Source organism: Juglans microcarpa x Juglans regia, chromosome 5S (assembly GCF_004785595.1).
Source record: "Juglans microcarpa x Juglans regia isolate MS1-56 chromosome 5S, Jm3101_v1.0, whole genome shotgun sequence".
NCBI lineage: Eukaryota > Viridiplantae > Streptophyta > Magnoliopsida > Fagales > Juglandaceae > Juglans > Juglans microcarpa x Juglans regia.
Genome location: NC_054603.1, coordinates 3551957 through 3576581, shown reverse-complemented (window position 1 = coordinate 3576581; position 24625 = coordinate 3551957). Strand labels below are relative to the sequence as shown.

The window sequence follows — 24625 nt, the reverse complement described above, 5'->3', positions numbered from 1 at the left end:
GCAAAGAGTCTTTTTCTTGCCTCGTTCGTAACTCTTTAAATAAATCACAAGCCACAATGAAATGGACTCGTTTTCTTGCCTTTGGGGTTTGGTCTTCTTCATGTTGCAGAGAAATTTTAAAAAGCAATCGGACTCGTGCGACCACGCGACTCAACCACATCCCATTCGTGAAAATAATAAAATATAATTAATTCATTCGAAATAATATGTTATTGTCATATAACTAGAAGTCACACTAATTATATAAAAATAAATTCACATGATTTTACGAGATTTATTAGATTTATTTTATAATAAAAATAATTTTATAATCTGACAAAATCATATCAAAATTTAAGGGTAGAGATAGACAAGTAAAGTAAAACCAATAACTATTTAATGATGACCAAGATTTTCTACTCATCATCTCTACATATCACACACCATATTTTTTTTTTTTAAATGATTTTATTCTTCTTAAACTAATTGAATTCTTTTACTCATAATCCATATATCGCATATTTGGTAAAAGAAAAAAAAATACAAAAGAAAAAAATGTGATGTATAGTGTATAGAGATGATGAATAGAATTTTTATTTCTAATAATCTATCCCACTTTGAACATTCAAGCCCGCAGAGTTTGAATTAAGGAGCCCGACGAAGCTTGAAACGTGCATTACTTGCAGAGTGAATCTCGCCGCTGAACAAGGCTGCGTGCAGTCTTGATGATAACGATTAGGAACAATACCATCACTGAAAGAAAGTTCAAAAGACAAAAAATAAAATAAAACACTCCTTCAGGCTTCAACAGAACACCGAAAAAACATATAAAAAATAGACGTTTCCATGAACAAAATGAATATGCCCAGTTATCAGGTCTAGATGCACTAAAGAAGGAACCAAGAAGCACAAACAGGTCAGATGCATCTTTTGGAACAGTACTCTAAAGGGGGGATAGATCCCTTAAACACAACTAGGTGCAAAGTGTTCACGCAAACCACCAACGTCTACCAAACCTTTTTCGGTAAGTACAAAACTAGTACTCAAGAAAATGACACAAAAGATGTCAGTTTGGCGACTCTGCCATGTGAACCATCATAGAAGAACAGATGAATGTGCATAAAGAAGGCATTTTTTGTATTCTAAAGGAAAGAAAAAGTTGTTACAGCGAAAGTGGAATCCTAATGGATATAGAAATAGCAGCCTTTCATGGAGAGTAGTAACATTAGTACTTTTTACAACACTTGATTCATAAATTCAGCTGAAACGCCATAGATTTGTGTAGTTTTCATAGAATGGTCAAACATATCCATGTCCATGTAGCCAGCCAGTTAGGACCGTTATAAGACTTTCTACGTCTTGATCTTAACCCCACGTAGTGATGCAATCTTAGCTGCACAAATGTTTCCCGATTTTGACATGGTCTTCATTTCATTTCAAAAATAAATAAAAATTTGAGAAATTCGAGTCATCGTAAGCTGTTTCTGGGGAAAGAGGCAATTTATTCACAGAAGAGGAAACAGAGCACAATATATCAATACATAGGTCTCGACTCACAAGTGCAAGACAACAATTCTAACATTATGAGTATCAGTCAATGAGGGCAGCTCAAATCAGTTTGGCACGTCCATTTACTGACGTTCTCTACAACAACAAAGATTCTAAACCCATCTCTCCTCCAAAACCAAATTGCTAGAAGCATTAAGAAAAAAGGGTATTTGAAAAAGAAGAGGGACTTTTCAACAGCTTCAAGGAAATATTTCAAACCTAAAGTTTTTAGATTGAGAATCTATAAGCAGGATTTGCATGGACCATCTTTCTCGTTAATACGAACATGGCAGCCCTCAAAATCACCAAAAAGCACCACAAACATTTTAATAACCCTTTTCCGTCAAGCCCAACAGTCCTACCTTCCATTCAAGGAACTCTATCTTTCAATTCCCAAAAAGTGCCTTCACACCAGATCTTCTCAATTGGGAAGGACTTCCAGCTTCTATGGAGCTCCAAAGTTGGTGGTCTTCTCTCCATTTCTCATCACTCATGTCCTTCTAGGCCCATATGGTCTACCATCCCCGGCCAAGCCTTTGTGTCTGCAGCTTTGGTTGAAACAGAGGTGGAGGAAAGCAGGGGTTCCTTTGCTGTCAAAGATGGAGATGTTCATTTGGTTTGTAACCACCAAACCATAGAGGAAATAAGATTGATTGATCAGTTTGATCATTCTTTAGAGCCTAAATGCCAAGATTCTCCATCTGGGCATCTGGGGCTTGAGCAGAAAAAAGATATGAATGGTACCCAATTCCCCATTTTGCTAATAACTGGTTGGGTTTTCAGCATGAAGAAAAAGAAAAGGCAGTATCAAAAAGACGGAATTCGTGCAGAAATACAATTTGAGACAAAGGATCCTTCTACTCGTGCAAGGTATTGGTTACTATTCGATCAGAAAAACAACAATCAGGTTGGTTTCCAAGTGATGCTTGGGCAACCAAACTTTAAGCTACGCCAAAAAGCCTCTTCAACAGCTTCAGGAAGATACCGGGGTTTTAGGCGGAGGCTAGGACGGATAAAGAAACGGAGGCTTGGTTTCTGTTGGTACACTTCAAGGCCGAGAGGGTACGTCACAGTTTCCTCAGCAGAGGAGGAAATACAAGACAAGAGAGTTGAAGAATCCACGCAATTCAACAGGGTATGTTTGACCTATTCAAGTGAAGCAAATGAGAGATTCTACGGTTTTGGGGAGCAGTTCTCACATCTGGATTTCAAAGGCAAAAGGGTACCTATTTTTGTTCAAGAACAAGGCATCGGAAGAGGGGATCAACCTATTACTTTTGCAGCTAACTTGGTTAGCTATAGGTAGATGAAAAAGAAAAACTCTTCCACCACCTTTATGTTTATAAATAATGACTTGTATGGTATATATGGAATTGAAACAATTTTTCCTTGTTGCAGGGCTGGGGGTGATTGGAGTACAACTTATGCTCCTTCTCCATTCTATATGACATCGAAGATGCGATCTCTCTATCTCGAAGGATATCATTATTCCGTTTTCGATCTAACAGTGCATGACAGAGTTCAGATTCAGGTACTTTTTATTAACTAGTGGATCTTAGCGCCACAAAGACAACTTCTGTAAATGTGTTTGAGACAAAAGTAATTAGGTATTTCTTTTTAATTGGTACGTAATAAAGTAACTTAGATAATTAATTGGACGAAACAATGCTTTTTAGTGAGGGAAGATGCATGCTTACGATGTCATACTAAAAATTATTTTTGACTAATGCATCGGTTCACTGCCAAATCAATGATGAATTTTTTATGATTTTGTTCTGTTAAATAATACAAGTATGAATAAAAAGATGGGATCGGCACGCACGACAAATGGTAATTTATCTGCAAGGAAAAAGTCGCAATTGTGTTGTTTAATGCATGAATCAAGATTTTAAACCTGCAGTTTCCCATTTTCTGTCTGGTGGAGCTTGCAGATGCACGGGTCTTCAGTTCAAGGACGGATTTTGCACGGGAACTCGCCTTCCGAGCTCATTGAACATTCTACAGAAACCATTGGGAGGCCTCCTGAACTTCCCGAGTGGATAATATCTGGTGCGGTGGTTGGAATGCAAGGTGGCACAGAAACCGTTCGCCATATTTGGAATAAGCTGAAGACCTACAATGTTCCCATTTCAGCTTTTTGGCTTCAGGTAATGCACATCTCTTCATGCAACAACGGAAATACCCACGTCAGTAATGATTCAGAACTTCTAAAACATCAAAACTAGGCCTTCACCTGAGATTTTTTTCAGTATTTTAAGCAGATTGTAAATATAGTTACATGCATCCATTTATAACGTGTAGTGATCTGTCACATAGGATTGGGTAGGGCAGAGGGAGACATTGATTGGATCGCAACTGTGGTGGAACTGGGAAGTGGATACAAAAAGGTATTATGGATGGCAGCAACTGGTTCAAGATCTCAGTGCTCGGCATATCAAAGTGCTGACATACTGCAATCCTTGTCTAGCTCCAGTAAAGATCTCCCTTCTGTTATTCATAATAATTTTTAGTATAAATTCCTGCAATCAATCACGGAGCACTGCATTGGTGTAAGAAGCGTGGTGCCATTACATGAGGAAAAGGCCAAAGTGATTTATAATTTTTTTATATAATTAGTCACATTTTTTCTCTTGTTAGTGAAATGATGGCATTACTCTTGTGTGGGAAAATTGCTGTGCTGCAATTAGTGATAGATTAAAGGGGTTGTGCCATTTATTATCAGCTTTCACTTGCTTTGACAGACTCATGAGAAACCAAACAAAAGGAGAAACCTTTTTGAGGAGGCAAAGAGTTTGGACATCTTAGTCAAAGATAAGCATGGACAACCATACATGGTTCCAAATACAGCTTTTGATGTTGGAATGTTGGATTTGACGCACCCAAAGACGGCTGGTTGGTTCAAACAGATTTTACAAGAAATGGTGGATGAAGGAGTTAGAGGATGGATGGCTGATTTTGGTGAAGGCCTGCCTGTGGATGCCACCCTCTATTCAGGTTTTACATCTGAACTTGTATTTTATAAACTCAAGTGACATAACAAATGAATGATGTATATATCCTCTTTGCATGAATACCCACCTGTTCTTCACTTATCAAAATCTGAACGAACAATAATGCCAAGTAGCAAGAAGGTCCAACGCAGATCATTCCCTATGAATTCAAATATACTGACAATTATCAGCCTCACCATTTCAGGTGAAGATCCAATTTCTGCACATAATAGGTACCCTGAGCTATGGGCCCAAATAAACAGAGAGTTTGTGGAAGAATGGAAAAGTAACTGTGTGGGTAAGGTGAAAGAAGACCCACAAGAGGCGCTAGTTTTCTTCATGAGAGCTGGGTTCAGAAATAGTCCCAAATGGGGGATGCTATTTTGGGAAGGAGACCAAATGGTAAGTTGGCAGGCTAATGATGGGATAAAGAGTGCGGTTACTGGCCTACTCAGCAGTGGACTTTCAGGATATGCTTTTAACCACAGTGATATTGGGGGCTACTGTGCAGTAAACTTGCCTTTTATTAAGTACAGAAGAAGTGAAGAATTGCTTTTGCGTTGGATGGAGCTAAATGCTTTCACCACCGTCTTCCGGACCCATGAAGTAAGTTAAAAACCTGCTGAATGAATACATAACATACACCACAACTTTGATTTATTCACATGGAGACCATAAGTGGTATAGTTTCATGAATAGCTGATATTTGTGTCTTTTCTGAGCAGGGGAACAAGCCATCCAGCAACAGCCAATTCTACTCAAACCACCAAACTTTATCTCAATTTGCTCGCTTTGCTGAGGTGTACAGAGCATGGAAGTTTTACAGAATCCAACTTGTAAAGGTATTCTCAGAACTCTATAGATTCTAATTTCTGTTCAGATATGGTGAGATAATTAAGCTAAGGTTCCCCCTGCCCCACCCTGAGTATTTTTGGAAATCAGGAAGCTGCTCAAAAGGGCCTTCCAGTTTGCCGCCACCTATTTCTCCACTACCCAGAAGATGAACATGTGCATAGCTTGAGCTACCAGCAATTCTTGGTTGGCACTGAGATCCTAGTGGCGCCTGTCCTAGACAAAGGCAAGAAGAATGTTAAGGTCTATTTTCCTGTGGGAGAAAGTTGTGATTGGCAACATATATGGACGGGGAAACTATATAGAGGACAAGGTTGTGAAGCTTGGGTAGAAGCTCCAATTGGTTACCCTGCTGTATTTGTAAAGACTGGCTCCACCATCGGAGAAACCTTTGTAAAAAATTTGAGAGATTTCAGCATTCTGTAGCATAGCAGTCCTCAACGAGGGCGACACTAATTATTCATCATTGGCTGTTTATCCAGTTTTGTACACACTCAATTCATCCACAAGTAACCTATATCATACCTACAGATAACAGGCTGAATGCTACAGTTTTTGCTCGAGGATAAAGTACATCTCAGTTCCAATTTAATTAATATTAAGTTAGCATGAGTGAAACTGGAACTAGTATAAGCAAATGACTTGCATTCTTTCAAGTTCATACCTTCATTCTGGAGGCTCTTCCTATATAGACAGCAATACAACTGTTTTCAGGAACTGCCCCAATTGTATTTCAGCTGTTGGAGCAAAAAAGCAAGTGGGCGGATTTGCCAAATTTCCCCCTAAAACAGGAAGTATTCGAGGATTCAAAAGTGGCCCTTACCAACAAAACCAAACTCTAGAGACAACCTGCCTTAACCCAAGGTAACTGTGAGCAAAAACATATTTTACATGTTAAAAGAAAAAATATTCATAGATTCCATACACCCAAAAAGGAACTCTTGCACCATTATATAATCGGTTCTGGTATACAAATTGAGAGTCGTAACCTACATTACAAATACAACCCTAAAATCTAACACAATAAGATTATTGGCACTATAGTTTTAAACATAAGAAATGAGGATAAAAGACCTAGGTGAACATATGTGACACTAGAACTAGAGATAAGACTATATCAACAAGTGTGATGACACTGCACAACAGCCAGGTCCCAAAAGGATTCTAAGATAAAAAACCGCAGCAGTTGACTTGATGGTGAATCATGTGGCTGATCCTTTACAAACTCAAAGCTTAGTGCTGACTTGGTATGATAGGGGGCCAGGAAGATCAATCTTCAGAATAACTTCATTTAGGGGATTTAGCTTGTCATTCCCGTGGCCGGGCAAGCCAGAGAGAACTGAGGGCTCGAAGACGAGAGAAATAGTCATTTATGGCAAGAAGTGCACGGGCTGATTGCCTGGTCGTTAATATACGGTGCATTTGTTGGAGTGTTTGTTGACGCAGATTATCAGCCTGGTAATTTCAAGAAAAGGGGAAGAAAAAAAAGTGTCATACAAAGAGATTATTAACTAAAGGCAAATTATTAGTGGTCAGTGCATCTTACATGTAAATGCAAACTATTTTTAACAAGTTCTAAAGCAAAAAAAAAAAAAAATACTGAAGAAGCCACTTCAAATCTGCCCGTTTCAAGATTACTTTCGCTTCATCTTCTGTCCTTCCTTGCGATAAGTATAGGAACTAGAGAGGAAAAAAACAAGCGGAATCCATAATAAAGAAATTTACCTGGCGAAGAAACCCCTCAAGTGTTCCAAGCTTTCCCATGGCCATGGCCATTTGACCCATATAGTTTGCCACATTCCCAGATGATCCTGATGGGCTAGGTGAGCCATTGGCCAATGTCTCAGCCAGAGATTGCTGCAATGCCTCCATGCCCTGTGATAGAGCATCTTCAGCCTGCTGGGATGATTGCTGCAAGTTGTAGATGCCCATCAATTGTTGCTCAGTTAAAGGCTCCAATTGATTGACAAGAAGCTGAATCATTAGCAATTCAGTTTTTTAAATTAGCAATTCAGTTTAAAAGATTATAAAATGATTTAACAAAGTAAATAAAAAGGAAATTCTGAGAACATGGTAACACAGTATTGAAGATCTTAATATTTTTTCTTCACATATTTAAAACAGAATGACCCATGTAAATGCATTTTTTTCGGCCACGATATCGACAACACATCCTCACTAAAAGGCATTTTGAAGCGGAAAGACACATGTTGGAATTTATATGGCTAGAATTTTAAAAATCAAAAGTTCCATTATTGACAATGTAAGAAAGCATATAATATAGGCCGCCCTTCCACTGCCATTTGGGTTTGCATGGAAGCATATAATATAGGCCGCCCTTCCACTGCCATTTGGGTTTGCATGTCACCATGCATATAATTTTTTTCATTTTTCCATTTCTTTTATTTGGCAACAGTAAAGACATTACAGCAGTATAATCACAGCTTCACATATATCTGCTCATGAAAAATTCTATTTGCAAGCTTTCTTAATGTTGTACCAAAGTTCAAACACACAATGATGTGGTGTTAGCTAGCATAAAAAACATTTTGCTTGATCTTTTTTTTTTTTATTGAAGTGGTCTCAGTAAGCGATGTGTTCGCACGCTGGCCTGTAAGTAGCAGATCTCAATGCCCTAATATTTCCACACAAACTAATGATTTTTTATTCCATATTTTCCCACAATTTGGGCGTTCAAGTTCTGGACTTCTAAAACTTCAGTTATAACAAAAAAGGAAAAAGAAAGATATACTCAAGCTGAAAATAAATAAAAAATTGCAACAAGTGGCATCTCTTGCCTCATAAATAAGAGATGGATGGTGAGATATCAGTTTGATCCTATATAGATGTGTAAGTTGTTATTTACCTAGAAAAGAATCTCAAGCTGGGAAGTCATCTATGGTATCCAAATAACACATTAAGTACACTAGGGTGACAATTTGTGTCAGGTCATTCGGTTATGTGTCAGGCTTTTAGGTTCTGAGTATGAATGAGTCAACTTTAACCCAAACCAAATAACTAAAGTCCGTTCCATTCTGGCTCATGTCCAGTTAGCCTAGTTCATGTCAGATCAACCTTCTTTCAATCACTCTCCATACTTGTGGAAACATTTTTTAATGAATATACGTGAAACACATGATTATCATATGCTTAGAGTTGTTAATATACATGGACAAAAGAGCTAATTTTAACATTATCACTTGTTCAGAGAGGGTTATATGGCAGCTCACAAATTGCAACAATGTGCAAGATAGTCCCTATCCGCCTAGTGTGATGCATTTGGAGGATTGTGAACGGACAACGGAAGAGCTTAAAACTTTCCTCTTCAATACTTTGTTACTTTGGGCAGCCACTATTAGATTTTAATGGGCTAAGTTTTCATTATTTCCTTGTATCCTTTCCTATTTCTAATAGGTGTTCCTCTTGTATATATACGTCATGTGTACTTGGAAATGCCTTCTTTGTTTTTTAATAAAAAAAATTTATTACTTTTTTTTTTTATCAGTAAAAAGTAATTTTCATTAATATGAATGAAAATAGGCATGGGGGAGTATACAATAGAAAACACCTAAATACATTCTTAAAAAACTAAATTAGAGCTAGGAACTCATGTACACTGTTTCCATTAAGAACAATGGCTGAGAACCATAAGAGTAAAGTGCGTAGAAAAAAATTCTGAAGCTCCTCCATCGATCGCTCCCTATCTTCAAAGCAGCGTGCATTCCTTTCCATCCAAATACACCACATAATGCACAACAGGATCATCTTCCAAGCTGCTGCTACTTGTGAACAACCTTGTAGACCCTTCCAACAAGCAAGCAAGTCAACCACCTTTGCCGGCATAACCCACGCAACATCCACCCTACTAAATATCCCATTCCACAACTCTATCGTCACCTCACAATGCAATAGTAGATGGTCCACTGATTCTCCATGTTTTTTGCACAAATAACATCAGTCCAACACTATGAGGCTCCTCTTTCTTAAATTATCCGTGGTTAGAATTTTTCCAAGTGCAGCAGTCCACACAAAAAAGGCCACTTTGGAAGGTACGCGTGACCTCCAAATACTTTTCCACAGGAAATGTTCAATACGTTGTGATACCAGAATTTTATAGTATGTCTTGACTGAGAACTTCTTGCTGTCCTTGCCCCTCCATTGTAACCTATCATCCTATGCCGTTAATCTTTATGAAGAGTATATCACGCTAAAAAATTCTGAAACAATAGACAACTCCCAATCATGATTATCCCGAGTGAATAAAATATTCCACTGATAAGAGTCTTGGGCAATCATATGCATAGATCCGCTATCGAAGCCTCCCTATTAGCCGCAATATTATATAGAGCTGGAAAGGCACTCTCCAAAGAACGCTCTCCACACCAAACATCCTGCCAAAACTTGATGCGAGTGCCCTGGCCAACTACAAATCTAACATTATTTTCAAAGCACTGCCATCCCCCCCTTATATATCTCCACAAACCCACACCATACCCCCCCCCCCCCCCCTCTTCTTACTTCATTAGTGCACCATCCCCCCCAAGCACCTCCATGTCTAGAGACTACCACTTCCTTCCACAATGACTCCCCTTCTTCTTGATACCTCCATAACCACTTTCCCAAAAGCACTTTATTGAAAGGCCTCAACTTGCGCACACCTAAACCACCACTCGAAACTAGAGAGCAAACTTTATTCCAACTAGCAAGAGAAAATTTGGTTCTTCCCCCAGACCACCCCACAAGAACTCCCGGAATAATTTCTCGATATGATGCGCCACCCCTGCCGGCAATGGGAATAGAGATAGGAAATAAGTTGGGAGATTGGATAAAGTGCTATTGATCAAAGTGAGTCGCCCTCCCTTCGATAAATACAGCCATTTCCACCCTGCCAATCGTTTCTCCACTCTCTCAATAACCCCTTCCCATATACCTCTAGCTTTGAAGTGGCCCCCAAAGGAAGGCCCAAATTTATTACTTCTAAAAAATAAATAAATATTAGCACTTGTTAATATTTTTTTTTTTCATATAGGTAGTACTTTCTAATAAACAATTGAAGTTGACAACAAGCTATATAATTTTATTTGAAAGTTTATGGTGCCCAATTGTCTTGTATATTTCTCTTGGCTTGCCAAGATGGCATTGGATCTTTATCATTTCTGCCATGTGAAATCTTTAATGAAGGGTCTTCATCTACAGTAGTGTTGTCCTCATGCAATGCAGGTGAAGGGCGAGGGATCGGATGTTCATCTATTATCAATATATCCAAATTGATTAAGGCATGCATGAAAATCCCAAAACAGATTGCCAACTTAGTACACACACAAGAATGCCTCACTTCTTACCAGGTTATGATGAAAACTTTGTAAAATGGATTTGTATCGCATCCTTATTTTACAAAGAGAGCATGAAAAAGAAACTGACCTTAAGTAGTTCAGATGATCGGAAGCCACCAATCCACATAAAACACCGTTCCGCTGGTGTCTTCCACATTCCTGACAATATGTGGAAAACATCAGCTTTGGCTGCAATGCCTTTCAGCCTAAAAATGTCATCAAAGTGTGCCATAACATTGTCAACAATGGTGCGAAGCTCAGCATCGGCTGCATGTGAATTGACTGCGGCCCTCAGCTCATTTATCTGCTTGTTTTGCTCTTCTAGCCACCGTGCATACTCTACATCAAATGCCAAGGCGCCTATATGCCAATGTAAACAACATGGAAAATATTTTACCATTAAAAATATACTTCACAGAAAAGCAAACTTAGCACTACTAGCATCAACAAAACAAGCAAACATACAGGGAAGAATGAACCACGAATAGATATATATGCCATCTGTCATGCTAATAATGACATTCAAATTCCACGATCATCCAAAGAAATTTCACAATGAGGCTTACACAAGACTAACCATTTAACAACCCACAACCCAAGAATCATTAAATGTTCAGACCCAACCTCAAACTGACTACTTTCACAACTCTATAGTGATCCAAAACAGCACCACAGAAGTCTGTCAGAAGATGTAGCTAACTTATATAACACAAAACAGCCAATGCAAATAGAGATTTTTTTTGTATCGATAAACAAAAATTTTATTGATCATGAAATAGACAAAAGCCCAAGTACCCGGGACATATACAAGAGCGTTGCCTATGCATTCTGCCAATGCAAAAAGAGAATTAACAACCTAATTCCAAAAGAAGCACATATGCACCTCAGTAAGAGCAAATAAATATGGAGGATAGATGCATTGAGGCACAATCTTGAAGTTATATTATAAAGCGACCAGCTCACAATGCATAACTCCTAATTGGGATTATGCAATAATGTTTTGCAGGTGGGCTGGTTCAAGTTGGGTACAACAGAACTCATTACTTAAGTTTTACATAATGACTTGAACCTATTAACCTATTATGTGTAACATGATGATTACTATTACAACATGGTAACCATCATATGCATGTATTTGGATCTATCCAATTCCAAGGGAATCCTGAAATGATATAGGGTGCTGCATCCATCTCTTGTACATGATGTTATGCATATAAGTGCTAACTTCAGCCAAAAACCAATAAAAACACACTGTATCAAAGTCCACAATAAAACAAGGCATGGATAATAAAAAAAAGGTTCAAAAATACTTGATTTCATAAAAAGAAGAATAAGCAAGAAACCTGCACCACCATTAGAGAACAGAGATAAATTTAAGATTTGGAATGTATATAGCATCAAGAACATTATAAATTTGGGTCAGAAGACCGAAACACAATAAGAAAAGGCACTGCATGTGGAGAAAAAGTGCATATATTTCACTGCAACTTTTTGAAGTTTGCTCGCTCACAAAATCTGACCCATACAAAACATATGGAATGTTTGTCCAGGATGCAATAAACATAAATGACTAGCAAGACGAATCAAGGCTTCATTATACTGGCTAAAAAGCCTTTAACAGCTATGATTTCTCTTTTTGTAGAATTATTTTGATTAACTATGATTTCTCTTTTCTTAAGTATTTTTATTTTACTTTTTTTAAAGCCACTAAACTAAATTCATTTCTAGAAAGAGAGCTTTTTGACAGAGACCACAGTGGAACAAGACCTAAAGGTCATGGAAGTAGAACAGAAGGAAATCAAGAGAGACGTTTGGAGAATCATGGCAGTCAATGTGGTTTGGCCAAGGATAGAATAAGCTTGCCAACTTTGGGGTTTAGAGTGTTATCCGATGATGCTATGCTACATCACCCACTTAGGCCAAAACTAGGATAAATAAACCTACATGTCAAACTGATTTCAACTGGGGAAGCCAGCCTCCTGTTCGAGCAATTATTATGGAAATAAAGCTGCAATTCAGGCTTGAGTTCATCTCTTGTAGTCTGCCAAATACTACCAATGATAGAAAGTCTTGTGCACGTGCAGCTAAAATTGCAATCTACTTTCCTCATAAAATCAGTACTGTTATATAACGACATGGTAACAATTTTGAGGAACTCAATGCAATATAAAAGCAAACAGGATCTAAAGTGATCAGACACAAATTAAAATGGAAAAGAAGTTTAGATACCATTTCCACTCATTGAATGGGATTGGTCTCCTGAGCTTGAAATGAATATGCCCTGCAAATAAACATTAACAGACGCATAAGAAAGACGTCAAAAACCTTCAGATTGAAAAGGCAAAAGATAAAAGTAGCATTGAACGTGCACGCAGTAGAGGATCAAATTCAAACCTGCTGGCGGGCCCGCTGCAGCTCTTGCTCTAGTTGGGTTAGCTTTAGCCGGCTACTCTCAAGCTGTTGCACATATGCCTATAAAACAGAGAAGGCAAACATCGTAAATTTAATCTTAAAAAAGAGCAAGTTGCATTCCAGCATATGCAGAAATTACACATTGAAGGCAATGACATGACAATGAAAACAATGTTCATGAACAAAAAAGGATTGATGGCACAAAAGAGCCTACTTTTTTCCTTAATCGGCTCTTTCTGGCAGCTTCACGATTTTGAGCAAGCCGGCGCAAGGTCTGAAAATTTTTGATTTCATACACAATATATAAACAATCAGGTTGATATAACCTTATCTGCATATATCAGTTGAATCATGTTACCTTTTGATCCCCAGATTTCTCCTTCGATTTGTCACTAGAATCAGAGGCTGCAACACCAATCAATTGACCCATTTCATGCTGCACAAGGAAAATGCCAAAACTTAAATCCACTGCTAAGGAGCAGCAAAGCTTGCCAATGAGAAAGAAAATATTCTTATAAATGCAATGTTATGTTCATATGGCAGCTCCAAAAGCAAATACAGTTCTCGTTACAGATTTATCATAGGACATTAATGGAAGGACGTGTTACTTTTAGTATCTACACATAGCAGCAGTACTGAAGTATTTATATGTGATCTGATCTCTAAACAGAAGAATAAGATGAATAACCAATACCCTTTGATTCTTGTCATCTGTGTCATCTGTCGATGTATCAGTCCTTGGGCTTGCTTCTGCCATAGTGGACTCTCCCCAATTTTCACGATGGCCACCAGATGTAGAGACCAGATTTGCTTGTGGTTCTTTTTGTAGTTGTAATGTCTGAGACCCCACAATATAAGCAAATAGATTTATATCAGATGATGTGGGTGACAAAATTCCACAAATCAGAGAGGAGAGAGAGAGCACGAGACCATAGTTTTGGAATTATTTTTATTGAACTTGAAGAAGCAACTGTATGGAAAATATAAAGATCACCTTATTTAAAGTGGCAAATTGAATGTCTGTACCCAGCACCTGGCTACTTGACTTCATCTGGTTATATACAGGATCTAAAGGATGTAATATTATCAAATAGGACAAAAGGGATAAAGAAACATTTGACATACAAGAACAAAAATATGTATCCCGAACTGCATAAATCACGTTATTTCACACATTTCTTGAAATACACTAGAAATTATACTACATTCATAAGCAAAATGCAATTTTTAGCAACTCAGAACACCATCACTCAATTTTCTGAAATGTCAATTCCCTCACTCCCTGAATTATTACATGGTTTTGAAGATCATACTTCAGGAGAAAGATTAGAAAAGGTGAGAGAAATACCCAAAAGGAACAAATGAATTATAAAGAGTATATTTGTTAGCCTTCAGGGGAATAATTGCAGAGAATATAGTTATGTACCATCCTACAACACCTCAATGTAAGCCCATAAAAATTATCAAACATGGATATTGGACAATTGCATGTTCATGAGGAAAGTTATCAGGCAACTCATATCTGCATGCTTATTCAGCACATACAATATGGACATTTGAGGGAAATACTTGAATGCCTTGTGCTACACAGCAAAGACAGTACATATTGTAGACAATACTTCAATTCAAAACTTCATCAGACAATGCCAGTTATTTACTTGTACAAATTAAAGAAACAATAGATAAAGAAACAGACAAAAAGAAGACTTATTTTCGAAAACTAGAACAAAAGAGACTTTGTATAAGTTGCAATAAAAAGAGCAGCGACAAGATTAAAATCTACTTCAGAATGAGACCTAGATTTCAGCTACATACTTAGGCCAACGGCATCCTCTATGCGAAATCCAAGGGACTGCTCAAATGTTCCAAAGTCTGTCAGTTGAGAAGAACGAATGGTGTTTCCTTCTGTTCCACTGGAAGCCACAAGATTGTCATAACCGTCAGCAATACTGAGAAATTATAGTGATAGGGACAACTTTTTTATAAATCCCTATTAATAAATGGCATTTTCTTAAAATAATAATATGCTTACAACTCATTTTTACAAAAACTCCCATTTAAAACAAAGGTGTAAAATAGTTGTAAATAGAGGTTGTGTTCTTTATCATTTTACTGAGAAATAAATTAGATAACCCAGAAAGATACCACATCCATATTACCCAGCCAGGTCTAAAAGCTAAAGGTAGCAAAGAAAATAGCTATCCATACAAAATCATAAATAAACGTTCAAATGTAATGTTTGTATGATACAATCAACATAGTTTGACATTCATTGTTGAATTATCATTTATGACTGAGTTCAGACATCTTAGAAAATATCCACCAGAAAGGAAAAGAATCTGAATGTGAAAATATACACCAAATAAACAGGGGGACGAAGATTGATCATTAGAATGCTCTAATAAAATGCTTTAAAAGGGATGAGTCGGTTCAAATGCTTGTATTTGCAGACCAGTGAAATAATAGAGATGCTAGTTGTTAACCTATATATTCAAACCCCTTCCCCACAATATTGTTCTGAATAAAAGCATTAAAACCACAACGCAATCAGATGCATTCCTATGTTGTTAGAAAGAAACATTGACCCTAAATGCATCCTACAATATAACAAGATGAACCATTTATATTTGGTTGCCAAGAAAGTTCCAGAAAAATCAAGAAAAGAGCTTCTGAACATGGTAACCTAATCTCAACAAAACTAAATATCACAATTACATTCAGTTAATGGAGGATTCTTCAGCTCATATCCTAATTAACAACAAAATCAAAATCAAAAGGTCTCGACTCTCCCAAACTTTGCTATCAACTTGAAGGAGCATAAGATTCAAATTTCCGCAGCATACAGTACTTTTCCTTATGTACCAATAGAATTTACACTACAAAAGCACATCCATCACATAACAGGTATTAAGCCAGAACTGTTGAACCATCCCAGAACTTACTTTGAAACTATATATATATTGAAATATCGTCGGGAAACAATGAAAATTTACGCCAAGTAAATTTCAAAGCAAAATCCAAATTAAAGGTGAAGAGAGGAAAAGAAGGAATATACAGGGAATTGGAATTGGGTATTGCAGGAACGAAGCTCGGCATCCCGGTCATAACTCTACTATCATCTTCTGCACCAATCTTCACTGTTCTACTACCCATGAATCACCCTCATCATCATCACCACCGCCTCCTTTTCCCCCAAAAAACAAAATCCAAAATCTAAAAGCCCTTCACAAAACAGAAGTAACCAGAAACTCCTGATCACAAAAGAGTCTAGTAGTTTTTCGAGCTAACACAAACTACTATTTCATCACCTCCCATTCCGTACAATTAGAGAAAGTTTACAAGTTTACCTAACAAGTATAAGCTAAAACACAAATCCAATCAACATACGAACCAAAAGATAAATAAACCTTAAAATTCACCAATACAAAATAGTTAAAATAAAAGTACAAAAAAAGACCCTCTAAACCTTAACAAACCCTTCTAACACCAAATTCACCGGAAACCAGCAACTTTAATTTCAAGCTCCAAAACCACCACAAACTGCGTAGAAAATCCCAAACTTGAAGTAGAACGCACGGAATCCCAGCACATATAGCTGAAGACCCAGTGCTAAAGACCCTGATTTATAAATTTCTAAGCAAAATACCCGGAAGCTGAAATTGAGACAGGAGCCAGAGAAGAACTGAAAACCCTAACCAGTGTGTCTCTCATGTAGATAAATACTCCTATATTACTTTGACTTTTTATCGTATTATGTGGAATACGGTATTTTGTACTACAATTATACAGGTACTCTCTCTCTCTCTCTCTCTCTCTCTCTCTCTCGTTCGGACGTTCCCAAGTCCAACAGACCGACCTTGAATATTGAGCTATTTTATTAAATTTTTTTTTTGGGGAGGTGATTTCTTTGAAAGGTAAAGACAGAGGAAGACTTCAACGAAGAAGCGTGACGTTCAGACCATTCCAATCCGCTCCATCCGTGCTTTTCTTTCTGGTTACTTTTTCCCATTTTCAAAGCCACCCGTTTTGTACGTACTTTTCCTTTGTTTTTTTTTTCTTTTTCACGGCTTTCAATGAATGTAATATTTCACGGCCTTCAATGAACGTAATTAGTTGATTTGAGTTATTTATCAATATTAAAAAATTAATATAATATAATAAGTTTTATAAAATCTATTTAAGATATATTTAAATATTAAAATAAATTTAGATATATTTATAAGAAATTAAAAAAAATTATAGATTATATGTGTAAAAAAGTATTGAATTGAAAAAAATTGTAACTTTTACATATAAATAAATTTTGAATTAAAATAAATTTAATGATTTAAAAGTCAGATATTTAGATATTAGATTTAAATTAAAATTAGACTGAACTGTCCAAATTTCAAACGAGACCCTCCTTAATACAACAAGATGCATGCCCAAAATGCCACCAAATGTTGGATCTACTCAATTATGCTTGTGAAAATTGAGTAACCTCACAAAACAACGTGTCCATGTTTGGCTACATTTTTTCAAGCTGCCCAGTTTTGGGCTGTCAAGACAATTAACAATTATGGTGTTTATCTTGAGTGAGAATGCTGCTCCAAAATATATTAAACGTTTAGGTATTAAATTCATCTCAAATTATTATTATTATTATTTTAAATTTTAATATAAAATATAATAAATAATTTAATTTTTTTAAATCTTAAAATAATAATAATATTAAAAAATAATATTTTAATATTTCAACTTAATTTAATTTAATTCAACTTAACATCTATACGCAGTCTTAATAGCTTTTAATGTTATCATTATTGTCAAGACTTCACTCCTTCCATCACAAAGGAATGATGCAAAAAATGTATAAATTATTTCAAGGCAGTCAAGTCAACTCTCTTTTGGGTAGGTAAGGACTCAACGAAATGTTAGGAATGGATTTATGATATTTCAAAGAAACATCTAGGAGTGTCTTCGATATTTTCAAACTCCTCCTGATTGGAAAAACCGAATTGAAAAACAAAATTAGAAGAGAGAAAAATAAATCAACGACAATGATAGCAATTGAGCTTCCAACTGGTTTTTAGCCTAGAAGAATGATTTAATCACAAAATTAAAAATTAAAAAAAAATTATATAATGATATAGTTTAATATAGTACATCAAAAATTGTAAAATTATATTTATTACAAAACAGATTGTAAAATCATATGAGGTTGTTTGAATTAAGAGAGTTTTTCAACTCATCTCATATAATTATTATAATTTTTTTAAATTATCTTACAAAAAATAATAAATAATTTAACTTTTTTAAATTCAAAAATAAAAATAATATTATAATAATATTTTATTTATGCATTTAGATGTTAAATTGAATTGAGTTGAATTGAGATGAAAGTTGAAATTAAATAAAATATTATTAGAATATTATTTTTTAATATTATTATTATTTTATGATTTGAAAAAGTTAAATTGTTTATTATATTTTGTATTGAAATTTGAGAAATTTGTAATGATTAGATAAAATGAGTTGAGATGAGTTTGGGAGCCAAACGAGTTGGAGGGTGAGATGAGAATTTTGTATTTTGTTTTAGTATTTAAAATATTATGTTTTAGTATTATTATTGTATTGAAATTTGAAAAAATTGAATTGAGATTTGAAAAGATTGAATTGTTTATTATATTTTGTATGAGAATTTGAAAAATGTATAATGATGAGATGAGATGAAATGAGAATTTTGTGTCTCATCCCACCCTCCAAACCTGCTTTAAACTTTCATCTCATCTCAAGTCACTATTCAAACCTCCCGTAAAATTACATCAATTTATGAATTCATTTTTATAAAAAAAAAATTACGATAGAAACACTTAGGTTACATTTAAATATTGAGATAATCTCAGATGATCAGTAAATAGTAATAAAAAATTAATAAATAGTAATAAATAATTAATAAATAGTTTATAAATAATAGTGAGGTAGTCTGAAATGATACCATGAACTCACTAACCATACAAACATAGCTTTAGGTCTTGTTTACATTCAAAATCTATCTCAACTAATATCAATTCATTATTATAATTTTTTCAAAGTTTCATACAAAATGTAATAAACAATTTAATTTTTTTAAATCTTAAAATAATTTTTTCAAATTTTTACATAAAATATAATAAATAATTTAACTTTTATTCTACTATTCTACTATAGTAAAACCGTTCACTTCCAAATAGACCCTTCGTTTCATTTTAATTGAATTACAAGATGGACCACTGCGCAAGACAGCCATGCACCAATCCTTGTCTCATGGTGCGTAATGGCAGCTCTGTGATTTCAGTCATATAGATGGGTGAATTCGTTGTTATGGGAACACTTGCGGTAGCTTACGTGCAAGCTCATCGTCGTCGATCCAATAGCCGCCTTCATTTTGCCAGCACCGCCCGCTTAGAAGGTTGGAGAAACTCATTTTCATGTGAACAGCGAAATGACGCTAATGGCCCTTGAGAGCAAAAGTCAAAATTGGTAACTCCGGATCTAAAAAGTCGTGTTATCGTAATAGAGTAAGTTTCAAATAAATTTCAAATACGTCAATTATTTAAATAAGATATAATAAGATCAAAACTGAAAGATTTAAAATAAAGAATGATATTATTAAAATAATTATAGAAGAATTTATTTATTAAAAAACGGTATATCTACTCTTTTTAATTTTAAATATTTTTTAAAAAGTATTTATACATACTTGTAACTTTATATACACTATTGATATTTGGCGTATCTTTATTTTAAAAAATATTATATATCTTAAAACTAGATTTAATATTATTCTCTATTTAATACTTAATAATTAAATTTGATTTTGATAATGAATTGAGATGAGATGAAATGAAAGTTAAATAAAATATTATTATAATATTTTATTATTATTATTATTTATTATAATATTAAAAAAATTAAATTATTTATTATATTTTAAAAAAATTATAATAATAAAATAAATTAAAATGGTTTCACCGTCAAACTAGTCCTTAATATAAGGGGGTCAGGCTAGGGGAAAAAAGAAGTAAAAAACAAAAAGGATTAAGCAATGGTCAATCATGAAAGGACATGTTATCAAACACTTGATCTAATCACACTTTTGTTTCATTTAATGGTCAATTCTCAATGATTCTCATTGAATGATTGAGCTGTTGAGCCCATCAAATATAATAAACCAACAAAAAATAAATATATATATATATATATATATATATATATATATATATATATATCAATCGGATGGTATTTGGATTCGTCTAGAAAATATTAGGTGTGGGCATGTGGCCATGAAACTCATCAAAACAGTCATGAACATTTTCACAAAACAAGGATCACTTGAGACCAAATTAACAGATTTAGAGGAAAATCTAATCTTTTTATAAACCATGACAATTTTCCTTTCTAATTTCTAAAAAAACCTTTGTCTAGCAATTAAAAATAATTCTTGTGATTAGAAAAATGCAAAATTTTATTTCTCTCGACATTAAAATTGCGTTTGAGTAATAAAGTATTTTCAAGTATTATTTAAATCTAATCTTTTTATAAACCATGACAATTTTCCTTTCTAATTTCTAAAAAAACTTTTGTCTAGCAATTAAAAACAATTCTTGTGATTAGAAAAATACAAAATTTTATTTCTCTCGACATTAAAATTGCGTTTGAGTAATGAAGTATTTTCAAGTATTATTTAAATAATAGTAAAAAAAATGAAAAATAATAATAAAATATTAAATAATAATAAATAGTAAATAGTAAATAATAATAAAGTATTTTGAAAATAAGTTAAATCAACAGACTCAATCACTTTTTTCAAAAGCCATTAAATTATAAAATATATTTCAGAAAAGTATTCTTTAATTCTTAGAAATTATCAATAGAGTTTTTAATTCATCCTAAAACCCGCTTACTTATCTTATTACACATTTGGCACTAATCTCTTGGCTGTTTTGCATTTTTTTTTTTTTTTAACAAAAAATATATAAATAAATTATGGTGCCCGACAACTTGTCAGTTGATCTTTTGCTCCAACCAGTCCTCTTTTCACTTTATCTTTATAATTTTTGTTTGGTCTCACTATATATATAAATATAATTGTTTTTGTAATTATAGGTACAGTTTGTGTTTAGTATTTAGAACTATTTCATTTCACTCCATTTTATAATTGTAATTTTTTTAAATTTTTATATAAAATATAATAAATAATTCAATTTTTTCAAATCTCAATTTAATTTTTTTAAATTTTAAAATAATAATAATATTAAAAAATAATATTTTTTTTTCAATTTTTATATTTCATCTAAAACTATTCCATCCCATTTCTAAATCTAAATCAGCCCGTTTTATTTCTTTATTTATTCCCTTTTATTCCAAAAATGATACTCAGTTTTATTTGATGGAATCGGTAGAGGTTGGCTGAGTTTCCAGCCGTTGATTAATTGGGTGGAAAAATAAAAAGAAAAGAAAAGGTGAGGGAGGAAAGTATCAAAACTGGGCCTGGCCCAGGCTATGCCATGTTCATTCATTTCACCTCCACAACAGTTTCTTGCTTGGGAATTTGAGGATGGGCTTTTCAGATTATACACTTGTTCTAAACCCACGGATTAAGATTTTCTTGCAACTTTTTTATTGGAGGAGTGATACAGAAATTATATAAAAATAATCTTATAAATTAATATAATTTTATGTGATCTTTCATATTTATTTTATAATAAAAATAATTTTACAATCTGACAATCTACTTCAGTTTATGAGATTATTTTTTATAATCACCTTTGTGGATAAAGTATTTCTCTTTTTTTGAAATATTTTTTATGATTTAAAAAGGCCCCAGATATAATTTTGTAATCTTATGAAATTAAATGTGACTATCAAGATTAATTACTATAAGTTTACATATTATGCCTATATATATATATATATATATATATTCCAAATTGTTAAAATTGGAAAGAATCATCATGCAGATCCACGATCGGAGGTCGTTCTCCTCTCTGTTTTTGTACAAAAATGGATGGAAATAGGAATTTGATAATGGGAAATGGTACTTTAAAGAAATAAAAATCACTTTCCATTATATATACAGAGTCAAATCACAATTATAGCCTGTTACTAATGCAGGTTGCAGCATTAGACAATCGAACAACCAGCTGCATATATTATATATATGTAAATGATATTATATATATATATATATAAATAATATTTATAATTATAATATACAAAACTGTCGCGTATTTATTTTAAGAAAAAAATATAAATATAATATCTATATAAAAAAATTAATTTTTTAATGACAGCTCTACACCGTTTTAAAAGTAGTATACGATATTTGTACGATTCATGAATGATTATATCTAGCATTACTTTATATATGATTGATGTATATTTGTTTAAGATCAGATAGTATTGATAAACGTGCAATCCTTTTTACATATTATTATACAACCATATTTTAAATTAAGATATTTTTATAAATTGATGTTATTTTATAAATTATTTTATAAAAATACCTATCACTTATAATATAGTTATGTAAAGAATTAAATGTGTATGATTTTTCCAACCTTCATATTCATGGAGTCGCTTTCCCCACATTACATCTCTAGACAAGAGCGAGCATGGACCATTCCACTAGTTAGTAGATAGTGGCAAACAGGGAAAGCAATAGGGTAAAATATATAGCTCAGTGGAGAAAAGCGTGACATATATTATTAACATATGTAGTATTTAATTGGCTTGTTGTAGCGAAATTAGTAGTAACAATATTAGAATTAAAGCCCACAAATTAATATGCATATATAGGTGCAGCTGTACATATATAATCTTTAAGAGCATGGATCAAGCTACCTATATAGCTACGGCCAACTGGCTAGTTTAGTACTGATATATATATAATATGGAGGAAGCATTAATGGAAATTAATGTTTCTTTTTTTTTAAAAAAATGTCATCATTTATTCATAAGAGAAACTTATATTTATGACCGGATACATTCTGAAATGTCTCCTTATCAAACATGATATCATAAACCAAAATAATGCATTTGAAGCTCCATCACTACATTATTTCTCCTTTTAATTTTTAATATAATTTTTATTTTGAAATTTGAAAAAATTGTATTATTTTTTGTAATTTATTTAAAAGTTTAGAAAAATTGTAATAATTAGGTACTTAGTAGATGAAAAAGTTGAATATTTTAAATTAAAAAATATTTATATTTGAATGATATCTACAAAAGAAATTTTAAAATCAAATGAGATTGTTTATTTTTTCAAACAAAGGGCTTATTTTTCATGGACAATTTTGTAAGTGAGCACTTTACGAGCATGTTTGAGATTGGGTTTGGAAGCTTAAAAAATGTTTTTAACTGTTTAAAACTTCATTTAAAGAAAAAATTATATATTTGGTAAATTTGTATAAAATGCTTTAATCACCTAAAAAAATTGAAAATATACTTTTTTAAAAAGTACTAAATTGAAACTTTTATCGAAAATTTCTTACAGATAATTGTATATTTAAAAAAATTAATGTAAGTAACTTTAAAAGTATTTTAGATACATATTTATTAAACAGTAAATAACTTTTGAAGTATAGAATTTATTATTTAAGTTATAAGCTATATTTTTCACCACAATCTCAGACATACACTATTTCTTCATATTGGCTTGCTTATACGTTTCTAACACGTTTTTTTTTCCAAGATTTGTCGGTGTTGCTTTTACCTTTCTAATTATTTTTCAATTATTCAATTTTAATTCTAATGTTATATATATATATATATTAAGATGCAATTCTTAGCGGACACTACATTTTAGAAAATTTGTAGCGAAAAAAATTGAGAATTTTCTTAAGCTCCAAACTTGTGCATAGATTTTTCAATACTTATCATTGTTTTCAAAATGTGAACGATTTGCTTGAGTTTTATAAAAATAATTCTAAAAAATTACCGGAAAATTTGGCACTCGTGAATCTTGAAAAATATAATAGGTATTATTGATGTCGTGTTTCGCAATCCAAGCAACTCCGCAATAGGTTGATCCATTTTTGCTAATATGGAAGAATGAGAGCTTGGGGTGGTGAGAAACAACTCTGATGACTAAGTCAGTTTGGATTTTTAGTATATGATTTAAAGGAACTCAAATAAAAGTGCTTAGAGAGTCCCCCCCCCTCTGCCTGCGAAGGGGATGTATATACCAGGTAGGGATGGTCCCCTGGGCAAGCCGATCATGGCGATGTCACTCTGTACTTAGGTCGTGCCCTCTTCCAACCTTGTGCCACACAACATGTCATCCATGCTTGATTAGGACAACCGCTAATAGTCCAGGGTTCAAGTCGTGGCTTGTCCGTCTCCAACCTTCATTAAATGCGGCGTGATCTCGACATGGCGTGCCCACTTTCTAGATTTGTCCAACCGTTGGTGTCCAGGGATCAAGGTTGTCCCTCACTTTGTGTACATGGATTTTCGGCCAGTAGAGGTGTCAGGCTTTCTGACTCA

At 33.8% G+C, this 24625-nt stretch overlaps 2 protein-coding genes across 4 annotated transcripts; one reads left to right on the top strand and one right to left on the bottom strand.

Annotated features, from left to right (window-relative positions):
- Positions 1 to 1187: 1187 nt before the first annotated feature.
- Positions 1188 to 6018, top strand: LOC121266883 (sulfoquinovosidase-like). Its single transcript, XM_041170725.1, has 8 exons — positions 1188 to 2829; positions 2926 to 3058; positions 3459 to 3674; positions 3844 to 3999; positions 4269 to 4521; positions 4723 to 5123; positions 5243 to 5359; positions 5460 to 6018. The coding sequence occupies exons 1-8, from the start codon at positions 1814 to 1816 to the stop codon at positions 5793 to 5795; spliced, it is 2628 nt and encodes an 875-aa protein (XP_041026659.1). The 5' UTR covers positions 1188 to 1813; the 3' UTR covers positions 5796 to 6018.
- Positions 6019 to 6291: 273 nt separating this feature from the next.
- Positions 6292 to 17111, bottom strand: LOC121266884 (transcription factor TGA2.3-like). 3 transcript variants are annotated; one of them, XM_041170728.1, is made up of 11 exons: positions 16170 to 17111; positions 14930 to 15027; positions 14109 to 14182; positions 13809 to 13952; positions 13473 to 13550; positions 13329 to 13388; positions 13097 to 13174; positions 12932 to 12983; positions 10791 to 11062; positions 7095 to 7280; positions 6292 to 6824 (listed from the first exon to the last, which is right to left on the bottom strand). In XM_041170728.1, exons 1-11 carry the CDS (start codon positions 16265 to 16267, stop codon positions 6678 to 6680), a joined length of 1287 nt encoding a protein of 428 aa, XP_041026662.1. In that variant the 5' UTR covers positions 16268 to 17111; the 3' UTR covers positions 6292 to 6677. The 3 variants fall into 3 exon arrangements, with proteins under 3 accessions (XP_041026662.1, XP_041026660.1, XP_041026663.1); XM_041170726.1 differs by having other exon boundaries at positions 7095 to 7343; positions 16170 to 17109; XM_041170729.1 differs by having other exon boundaries at positions 7095 to 7343; positions 14109 to 14165; positions 16170 to 16214.
- Between the last annotated feature and the right edge of the window lie 7514 nt (positions 17112 to 24625).